The sequence below is a fragment of the Myotis davidii genome, unplaced genomic scaffold (assembly GCF_000327345.1).
Source record: "Myotis davidii unplaced genomic scaffold, ASM32734v1 scaffold332, whole genome shotgun sequence".
Taxonomy (NCBI): domain Eukaryota; kingdom Metazoa; phylum Chordata; class Mammalia; order Chiroptera; family Vespertilionidae; genus Myotis; species Myotis davidii.
In genome coordinates, this window is record NW_006285779.1 from 4,690,583 (window position 1) to 4,701,708 (window position 11,126).

General features: G+C 44.5%; 1 protein-coding gene and 1 long non-coding RNA gene across 2 annotated transcripts in view; one reads left to right on the plus strand and one right to left on the minus strand.

The window, feature by feature from the left end:
- CPN1 (carboxypeptidase N subunit 1) overlaps window positions 1-11,126 on the plus strand; it is a 21,722-nt gene that overhangs the window by 2,358 nt on the left and 8,238 nt on the right. Inside the window, exons 2-5 of the mRNA XM_006756562.2 lie at window positions 2,430-2,626; window positions 7,555-7,710; window positions 9,688-9,882; window positions 10,080-10,087. Of these exons, the coding sequence (XP_006756625.2) occupies window positions 2,430-2,626; window positions 7,555-7,710; window positions 9,688-9,882; window positions 10,080-10,087 (556 nt within the window). The remainder of the gene's footprint in view (window positions 1-2,429; window positions 2,627-7,554; window positions 7,711-9,687; window positions 9,883-10,079; window positions 10,088-11,126) is intronic.
- The window catches only part of LOC107181961, a 12,434-nt gene continuing 9,610 nt past the window's right edge, over window positions 8,303-11,126 (minus strand). The window contains exons 2-3 of the long non-coding RNA XR_001512677.1: window positions 9,602-9,611; window positions 8,303-8,321 (exon numbers count right to left, since the gene is read on the minus strand). This is a non-coding gene — a long non-coding RNA (uncharacterized LOC107181961). The remainder of the gene's footprint in view (window positions 8,322-9,601; window positions 9,612-11,126) is intronic.

The following is an 11,126-nucleotide window of genomic DNA, read 5'->3' on the forward strand; positions in this document are numbered from 1 at the left end:
GAGGCAGGCAGGCAGAGGCAGTTAGGGGCGATCAGGCAGGCAAGCAAGTGAGCGGTTAGGAGCCAGCAGTCCCAGATTCCGAGAGGGATGTCCCTGTGGGATTGGGCCCAAACTGGCAGTCGGACATCCCCCAAGGGGTCCTGCATTAGAGAGGGTGCAGGCTGGGCTGAGGGACCCCCCTCCTCTTGCACAAATTTTTGTGCACTGGGCCTCTAGTGTGTGTGCGTGTGTGTGTGTGTGTGTGTGTATAAGTGCTGTAGAAAAAAAATAAACCGGGAAAGAGAGATAGAGGATGTTATACAGTACTATGGGTAGAGTAGGGGAGAGGTCAGTGCTATTTAGAAAAAGATTCTTTGTCAAGGTGATATGTCAGTATGGCTAAAACTGATATTGGGAAGGAAAACACTGCAGGCAGAGAAGAGAGCAGGAGCTTGGCGTGTGTGAAGAACGGCAAGGAGGCCCCTGCCGCTGCAGCAGAGCGAACAGTGGGAGAGCAGGAGACAGGTCAGAGCAGCGAGGTCAGGGAAGCCGAACAGGAGAGTGGGTAGGGCCTTACAGGCTTTTGTAAAGATTTTGGCTTTTCCTTTTCCTTTGAGTGAAGCCAGAAGTCACTGGAGGGCTTTAAGCAGAAGAGGGACATGATCTGACTTAAAAAACTTAAGGATCACTCAGAGCAGTTATCTGTTTGGGTAAATAAAGTTTCTTTGAAACACAGCCTCACCTATTTGTTTTTGTATTGTCTAGGACTGCAAGAGTTGAGGAGCTGTGACATAGACTATACAGCTCCCAATCCAAATTATTTACTATCTGGCTCTTTACAATAAAAGTTTGCAGAACTTTGACTCAGGGGAATGCACTTTAATGGGGCTGGGCAGATGCAAGGAGTTCAAGTAGGAGATTTAGTGTAACAATCCAGGTGCGAGAGGGTAGAGGCTTAAACCAAAATGATAGCAGTGGTTGTTATAAGTGATCGTATTCCGCATACTACATTGAAAGTAGCGACAAACGAATTTGACAGGGAGCACCTACTAAGTGCAAAGCACTGTGCTAGTTTCTATAGTGCAGTAGTTGCCCACTTTTAGATTTCAAAGAAGTTAAACATTTTTAAGAATAAATAAGAGAGATTGGAGGAGACTAAAATATAGTTTCCAAATTTTATTTTACTGAACAAGGATGTTGAAGATACTACTTGCCATCTGCTATCACCACCCTTTCTTAAAAGAAGGGATATTTTAACACTAAGAAAAGTAAGGAAGACATAATCTAAGATTAAAGAAATGCACTCAGAATTAAAGACTACACGTTAGGGAAAATTTACTACACGATCCTTGTGGGTTATAGACATTTTGGGGGGAAAAGACTGCTGGAGGTACACTAAGATAAATGCCCTAAAATATTTGTTTAAATGTATATATTGGAAAGGCCAGGTCCAGTAAAGAAAATAGGACCTATGCAAAATTAGGTAAAACTCAGAGTAGAAAGTGGTGGGTACCATAGAAGGGAAGTTCAGCAGTGAGTTCACTCACAGCAGAGAGAGCCCGAGATGGCCCCCCAGAGCCTACAAGGATGTTGAGGGGGACTTGGAAATACAGAGATGAAGAGGTCCAGAAGCAGAAAAACCACAGAGACAGGAAGAGGGTGGAAGGGAAATCAAAGAGGGAGGAAGATAAATCACTTGGCCGGAGTGTTTCTCCTTCCTCTAAAAAGGGGCCGGAATTATTTACTTTAAGGGGTTCTATCGGCTCTTCTCCTGACCTCAGTTCTTGCTTTAATTGAGCAGTTACTTTAGCCAATGAGAAGATTAGGGAATGAGGCTTAGGTAGATTCCTTCCCACTCTGTGCCTCAAAACACAACATTCTCAGATACTACGGAGAGATTTTCGTTTCCTAAGTACCAGGAAAATTAAGTTTTCAACCAAGATGATTAGAAACTATGACGGTATAACCTAGAGCGTTTAGGTGAGCAGGTCTGGGGGAAACCCCGCCCTTATCCTAAAAGACTTGTCTCTGAGAAGCAGGGAGCTGCCTGCGTAAATGCTCCCTGGGCTTTGGCCTCTATCAGATTACGACTTCAGACAAGTTACTTAACCTCCCCCCGCCCCAGTACCCTCATCCGGAGGCGAGCAGTGACCCCTTAACAAGGTTTCTGTGAGGATTAGTAGTAGTGAGCACAAATGTCTAGGACACAGTAGGGCTTCAGTCAGTGGCAGTCCTTATTTTCCCGGGCATGGATTCGTGTAGCGTTTGTGATTGCAATTTGTTGGAAAGGGGCTCGGGGATGACTGGAAAAGACCCAACGGAAGCATGAGATTTTCTCGGATTCGCTGGTGAAAAAGAGGGAAACGGCCCCTTTGCAACGTTAGGCACCCATGGCTCCTGCACACGTTCCCCACCTTTGATCGGCCCGCGTGTCTTTCTCACGCTTGCAGTGGAACCTGAGGTCAAGTACGTGGGGAACATGCACGGCAACGAGGTGCTGGGCCGCGAGCTGCTGCTGCAGCTGTCGGAGTTCCTGTGCGAGGAGTTCCGGAACGCGAACCCGCGCATCCTGCGGCTGGTCCAGGACACGCGCATCCACATCATGCCGTCCATGAACCCGGATGGCTACGAGGTGGCGGCCGCCCAGGTACCGAGCTGTGCAGAGAATAGGGCCATCTTAAGGGATGAAGTAAAAGCCGGGAGACAATGTGTCCTCTCGGTGCCACTGTAAGAAATATAATAAAGTATGAAGGTTTGGGCTCAGGGCTCTAAAACCCTATGCAATGAATGTGGGCTCTCTGGGAATTTCAGTTCCATCAGCACCTTTCCAGTGGACCCCCTGTTTTGTTTTGTTTTTCTTTTATATTTTTATTGATTTCGAAGAGGGAGAGGGAGAGAGAGATAAACATCAATGATGAGAGAGAATCATGGATTGGCTGCCTCATGCACGCCCCTCGCTGGGGATTGAGCCTGCGACCCGGGCATGTGCCCTGACCGTGACCTCTTAGTTCATAGATCCACCCTCAGCCACTGAGACACGCAGACCGAGCTGACCTGCTGGTTTTATTGGAAAGGTCAATGAGGCAATATTTGTGAGGACACTTTGTAAACTGGAAAATACTATGCAGGCATGAAGGGACATTGCAAAATAGACCCCCTTCCCTGAACTTTTAGCTTCGAGCCCTAACTGCTCTGCATTTGCGTTGGGGTTGGGGTGGTGTTGGAGGGGGGGTTATCAGAGAGATCAAGCTTTTCCCAGAACTGTGAAGTGAGGAGTTAATTTTAGATTCTTCATACTTTATTTCTGTAGGTTTTTTCCCCCCTCTCCTAGTATAGTATTCAACTTTTTAATTATTTTAGAGTTTCATTTGCAGGGGAGGAGAGAAGAAGAAAAATGTCTGTGGATTTTTACTTTATGAACATAAACTCAAAATGTCAGTGTGCCTCACTTCAAAGCGGCAGTTCTTTTGTGGCTGTGCATTAAAGTCATAAGTGAATATTCTGAAATACAGAGTCCACCCCCTTCCCGCAAGTGAACTAGAATATTCAAGGGCAAAGCCAGACACCTGCCTTACGCAATGATCACGTTCCTTTGAAAGCGATGTTGGAACCTGATTGTTTTGGGGGAAAGTCAGGGGTTAGGGTGTAAAGTTTTTTTAAATTTAAAAATATGTTTATTTGGGGCAGACTTGAATTTTTTTCATTTTATAAACTAGAATTCACTGCTTTACTTAATTTGTTTTATTTTATTTTAGTGTGGTAAAAACACTCAAGATGAGATCGACCCTCTTAACAAAATTGTAGGTGTCCAGTACAGTATTGTTAACTATAAGCACAATGTCGTACAGCAGATCCCGGCACTTACCCCTCCGGCTCAACCGAAACCTAATGCCCATCGTTGAGTAGTGCCCACTCCCCCTCCCCCAGCCCCTGGCAGCCACCCGCCACTCTGCTTACGTGAATCTGACCACGCTGTCCCGCACAAGCAGGACCACACAGTACCTGTCCTTTCATGACCAAGAGTGTTGTAAGCAGGGTAGGGCTGGGGGGTGAGCAGAGACAGGATGGGGAATGGAGCCAAGATATTGAACTCAACACAAATTTGACCTTTGCGATCTCCCAACTTCCTGCTGGTGTGATGTAACCAATGAAGCAGCAAAACCTTTTCCCTTCACTGGAAATCAGAGAGGTGCCTTGAGACCTGAGTTTCCAAAAGAGCAGAAACATTTGAAAGAGTTGGGGAGGGGGTGGCACCCCAGCCTGCCTGCTCTCCTTCTCTTGACCCTTCCCTGCCCACATCTTTTGTGGGATGAAGTGGGGGTGGGAGGAAGTGGGGGAACCCCGCCAGCTCTCTAAATCCTATGGGTATCTTTGGGGAGCCAGTCCCTTTTACTTGCCTGCTGTGCACTTGTTCAGAAGGAGCAGAGCTTGAACCTGAACCCAAAGAGGACCCAGCAGGCTATCACACTCTCAGAGTTACCCGCCATGCCCAGGAGAAACCTGTCTGCGTGGAAGACCAGCCTGGCCACCAAACTTTAAAGCCAGCTTTGGCCCTAACCGATTTGACTCAGTGGATAGAGCATCGGCCTGCCGACTGAAGGGTCCCGGGTTCGATTCCGGTCAAGGGCACATGCCCAGGTTGTGGGCTCGATCCCAAGTAGGGGGCGTGCAGGAGGCAGCCAATCAATGATTCTTATCATTGATGTTTCTATCTCTTTCTTCCTCTCCCTTCCTCTCTGAAACCATCTAAAAAAAAATTTTTTTTTTAAAAAAAGCCAGCTTTGGGAAAGGCAGAATAATGCCCCTTCCACTCCCTCAAAGATGCCCAAGCCCTAATCTCAGGAACCTGTGAATGTGCTATGTTACATGGCAAGGGGGGATAAAGGTACTGATGGAATGAAGGTTGCTAAACAACTGACCTTAATATCCGGGGCTATTTGCGTGGGCCCAGTGTCACCAACCACAAGTCCGTTGGGTGTGGAAGAAGGAGGCAGGAGGTCAGAGTCAGAGATTTGGAGATGTGATGCTGCTGCCTTTGAAGGTGGAAGAAGGGATCATGAGCCCAGGAATGCGGGTGGCCTCTGGATGTGGCACGGATTCCCCCGGCGCCTGCGGAGGAAACAGCCCTGGTCTTAGTCCCGTGAGACCCATTTCAGTCTTCTCTCCACAACTCCAAATATAATGAACTTGTGCTATTTTAAGCCACTAAATTAGTGACAAGTTGTTACAGCAATAACAGGAAACGAATATACCACCAGCCCTGTTTATGGGAACCTTCCGTTAAGGGAGTTCCTTACCTGCCTGCTTAGCTAACGGCCCCATGTGAGCAGTAACACCGATAGGTAAATTAACATAGCTGTTCATAGGAACAGATAAGAGCTAGCTGATACTAATAGCAAAGTAGAGAAAAGCCCCTAGAGGCATAAGAAAACATCATTATCTCATGAAGTGAAAAATCAAACTCCAAACTGAAAAATCAGATAAGTGTTTTCCACTGGACAACATTGATGTAGGAAATGTTAGAGAACTTCGAAAAACATTATGTTCTCAATGAGATCTAAGGATAAAATATAAGCAGGATGCCATGAAAATGAAGAAATCTGTGAAAAATAGATTTCTTGGAAAGATAGAGCCTGGTAGTACCTTTGTGAGTGTTTAGCTGCCCAGCACTGAACCATTCTCCTTCCTTCTAGGAATAACCACCACATGGGGCTCTACTCTCTGTCAGCAGGGCTCAGTGGACACGATTCCCCTTCTCCAAGGCCACCTAGAACATTACATGGAATTTATTTTAGTTATTTATATAAACATCTGTCTCCCCAGATATACTGTGAATTCTTAAAATGTTAAAATAATGTCTCATTATCTTTCCCCTGTATCTATCAGAGATGGACTTAAATAAGTGTTGGTTAACTAGGTGGATGGATGGATGAATGAATGAATGAATGAATTCATGACCAAATAAGTGATAAAGTCTGAAGCTTGAGGTTGATATTATTCAGAAGAAAGATAAGCAAGTGTACTAACTTTTAGAAGTGATGGTGGGGGTTTCCATGGCACAGGCAGTTTAAAAAAACAGTTTAGCTATTTCTGCAAAAGTTAAATATAGACTTACCTTATGACCCAGCAGTTTCATTAGGTATCTGCCCAAGAGAAATGAAAACATAGATTCACGCAAAGAATTGTACATACGTGTTCATAGCAGCATTATTCATGATAGCCCCAACGTGGAAACAACCCAAATGTCCATGTACTGGTTGAAAAAGTATCCCCCCAAATTCATGTCTACCTGGAACCTGTAAATGTGACCTTATTTAAAAATAAGGATCTTGCACATGTAATCAAGTTAAGATAAAATCATACTGGATTAGGGTGGACCCTATATCAAATATGCCTGTTGTTCTTAGAAGAAGAAAGAAATTTGCCTGGCTGGTGTTGCTCAGTGGCTGAGCATCGACCCATGCAACCCCATGCACCGAGAGGTCACCTGGATTCCGGGTCAGAGCACATGCCCTGTTTCAGGCTCGATCCCCAGTAAGGGGCATACAGGAGGCGGCCAATCCATGTTTTTCTCTCTCATCAATGTTTCTATCTCTTCCTTGTCTCTCTCCCCTCCTCTCTCTTTCTCTCTCTCTAAAAAAAAAAACAATAAAATCATTTTTTTAAAAAAAGAAGAAATTTATATAGAGACATAAACAGATGGGGAGAAGGCTATACGAAGACGGAAGCAGGAATTGGAGTGATTTATCTGCAAGCTAGGGAACAGCAAGGGTTGCTAGCAGCCACCAGAAGCAAGAAGAGACAAAGAAAGACCGTCCCCTGAACCTTTAGGAAGCATGGCTAGATTTCAAACTTCTAGCCTCCAGAATTGTGGGAGAACAAATTTCTGTTCTTATAAGCCACATAGTTTGTGGTAATTTGTTATGGCAGCCCCAGACAACTGGTACAGTCTATTAGTTGGTGAATGGGTAAACAAAATGTGTTAAATATAATGGAGCTAACCTGTATAATAAAAGCATAGTGTGCAAATTATCCCCTCGAACGGGAGTTTGTCCAGGAGTTTGACCAGGGGGTGGGGCTGGCTGGGGGAAGGGAGGGAGGTCCTGGCCAGCAGCCACTAGAGACTCTATCAGTGCAGAATTTCGTGCACTGGGCTTCTAGTTCACCAATAAAAAGGAATGAAGTACTAATACATGCTACAAGATGAAGGAAACTGGAAAACATTATCTAGTGAAAACAGCCAAACACATAATGTATGATCTCACATATGTGAAATGTCCAGAAAAGGCAAATCTACGAGGGTTAAAGTAAAAATACAGAGTGACTGTAAAAGGGCATGAGGGTTATTTTTAGGGTAATAAAAATGTTCTCAGATTAGATTGTGGTGATGGTTGTACAGCTCTGTCAACATCCTAATATTAATTGAATTGTATACTTCAAATGGGTGACTTTTATGATACATAAGTTTTATCTCAGTAAAGCAGGTTTTTTTTTGTTTTGTTTTGAAGTAGGGGTTCTTCAAATACAGGATTTAGTCTGAAACCTTCCTTTTCCCTCTCTCCATTTCCCCACGAGGGCCCAGACGCTTCTGGATATCTGGTTGGCAGAAACAATGCAAATGGCGTGGACCTGAACCGCAACTTCCCCGACCTCAACACCTACATCTACTACAATGAGAAGTACGGAGGCCCCAACCACCACTTGCCCCTTCCAGACAACTGGAAAAGCCAGGTACGGGAGAAATTCACATACAGAAGCAGGTGCATCCACACCTGGAATTTCCTCTGGAAATCTTCACATCAACTAAAGAGGCGAGAACAAGGCATCAACTCAGCCCCATGTTAGTGTGCCCAGAGCAGGAAGAACTGCCTCTTCGTATTGATTCCCTCACCCAGCACAGGGACCTCCCAGGGGCACCTGCTCACAAAATGTTTGATGTTAGTGGCCATGGTAGTGAGGGACGTGAAAGCGGTGTCATACATTGCACAGTATTTTATAAAATTATTTCAGTTGATCACCGTAACACTGTGTGGCGAGTGCATCCCTCAGTGTTACCCATCTCTGTTTTAGAGATTTTACGCTTGTAGAAAAAAATAATTTCAATTCTCACAGCTGTAATTGATGGAATCAGGTTTAAAACCCAGGTCTCCCCACTCATCCAACATTCTTTCTACTGCCCTGTACTTGACACAGAACTCTAGCTGTCTATAGAGAAAGCTCTCTTGCATGTGGACTGTGTGCTCATCAGCAATGAGCTATAGAGAGAAATTCAGAGAGTCTTAGCCAGAATCGAAGCCGGGACCCTTCAGTCCGCAGGCCGAAGCTCTATCCACTGAGCCAAGCTGGCCGGGTGAGAGAGTCTTTCTCTTATGCATAGTTTTTCCTCCTTCCTTTCCATATGAGCGCTAACTACTTTACCGTACTCTCGTTTCCCTTACTCTCCACTCAGAGGATCCCATTCGATGGTCCCAGACCTTTCTCCCCAGGAGGCCTGTCGTGTACCCCTGGTACTGTGAATGCTTTCATCCCGCAGGTGCGCCTGCTCCTGAGACACATTAACACCACATAACCTCTAGGCACGTCCGCCCCGAGGGGAGGAAAAACAGGGAGGATGTAAATTACTGCAAGTCCAGGGGATGCGTGGCTTTCCTTGGAACGCCATCACTCATTAGCCCTGTAATAAGCATCAGTAGGGTGGGATTTTGCTTCTTAGCCAAGCCTGGCCCATGTTACACTGTTCTCACCCATGGAATTGGGGTGTGACCGTGTCACCATCACAGCAGATGTGTTAGGGAAAGGAGGTTGGCACCTTTACTGCAAACCAGTGTTTTCCACATTTATTCACCAAAACCCGAATTTCTGCAAAGGTGCCTCCGAAGCCCTACTGAAGCAGTGGGTGAATTGGAGGGCTCTTCCCTGGGGGAGGGGTCAAGCTTGTGCTCTTCTCTCTCTCTCTCTTTCATTCTCTCTCTCTACTCTCTCACTCTCACTCTCCTCCCCACCACTCTCTCACATAGACATTATTTTTAGAGCAGTTTTAGGTTCACAGCAAAATTGAGTAGGAACTACAGAGAGCTCCCATATACCTCCCCGTCCCCACCCCCCCGCCCCCCGCTTCCCATCATGAACATACTGCACCAGAGTGGTGCATCTGTTACAAGTGACGAACCTACCTTGACTCATCGTTATTATACAAAGTCCATAATTTACATTAGCGTTCACTCTTCATGTGTACATTCTATGCATTCGGGCACATGTATCCTGCCATGTATCCTACACAATGATTTCACTAAAAGCTCTCTTTTTATCTGTTTTATATATTAGGATTCCATATAAGATTTCATTTTGAAAAAGGGCTCCATCAATTAATTTTTTTAAGACAATCTTTTTAAAATTATTGTTACTTGGGGAGGGGAGGGGAGAGAGAAACATTGATTTGTTGTCCACTTACTGATGCACTTACTGGTTGCTTGTTATGTGTGCCCTGATCAGAGATTGAACCTGCAACCTTGCTGTATGAGACAATGCTCTAACCAACTGCGCTACCTGGCTAGGGCCATCCACTTCATTTTTTAAAACCATCACGCAAAAGGTCACAATTTCCCCACCTACACTTTCATACCCGGTAGGACCTGTCTTATTCGGACATGCCGTCTCCTCAGGCCAGTTACTGACAGACTTATTCAGACGTCTCCCATCTCTCCTCAGGTGGAACCTGAGACGCGGGCCGTCATCCAGTGGATACGCTCCCTCAACTTTGTCCTCTCAGCCAACCTCCATGGGGGGGCAGTGGTGGCCAACTACCCGTATGACAAGTCCCTGGAGCATCGGTTCCGGGGTTACCGCCGCACTGCCAACACCCCCACGCCCGACGACAAGCTTTTCCAGACGGTATGCAGAGCGGTGGCCTGTCCAGCTGGGAACGTGGGACTCACGAGAGTGACTCAGGCCAAGTCGGTAACACAGGACCCTGGTCGGTACAGACCACAGAGAGTAACGGACAGCCCTGCCTGCTCATTAGGCGCTGACAAACTGCATTTTGTTTTGAGTGATAAGCCAAAGTGTCATGAAAAAAATAAGCATATAGGAAAGCTTTATAGTATAATTACCACAGTGCAAAAAAAGTTCTTAAGCTAATGACAAGCAAAAACTATGCTGGTGGTAAGCGAGTGGCATTAAATGTGAATTTGGGGGGCTCTAATTTGCAATTTTATGATAGTAAGGCTATATTAATGAAAAATAGACTATGCACATAGTTCAAAATAGCAATAGAATAAAATTAACATTATTTTATTAATATATTATTAATAACATAATTTATATAACAATAATATTTATTATTACAATTATAACATTAATGGTTAATTATCAATTAATGAATTACATAGAGAATAATACCAGTTTCTGCTTTGCAAAGCAAGTATATCTCATTTTTTTCACTGATATAAAATAGTAATGAAAGAGAATTAATAGAGATTCTAAATATATTCCTTTCCTAACACACAATTCACCCTCAAAATAGTTTTTTCCTGACAAAGTCCTATCTTACTTGCTTCTTTCTTTTACAAAACTCAGCTAGAAAATGGAACACCAAAAATGGATTAAGGAGTACAAACTGTCAGTTATAAAAACAGTCACCGGGATGTACAGCACAGCGTAGGGAATACAGTCAGTAATATTGTAATAACTATGGATGTGCCAGGTGGGTCCTAGACTTCCCGGGGTGATCACTTCATGAGGGATAGAAATGCCTAATGTCTAACATTATGTCGTGCATCTGAAATATAATATTGTATGTAAACTGTAATTGAAAAATAAATTTTAAAATATAAAAATAAATAATTATAAAAAAAGAAAGTGTACACCTGGAAGGGAACTTATACATCATCTAGTGCCACCCCTCACTTTGCACTTGGAGAGATGTAGTCCCAAGATAGTGGAAAATCAGATTTCAGGTTGCTTAACTATAATCCGCTGCACACACACACTCACACATGCCATCTCTATCTTGGCTGGTATTTTCTTCCACTAAAGCAAATAATCGGTAGTTTATACCTAGTGGAGTTCTTGGCTTTACGCAACTTCTAAGTATGAACATCGCAGTGTGAGTTGGGAACGCTCATGGTCATTTCTGCCCCCTTTCCATA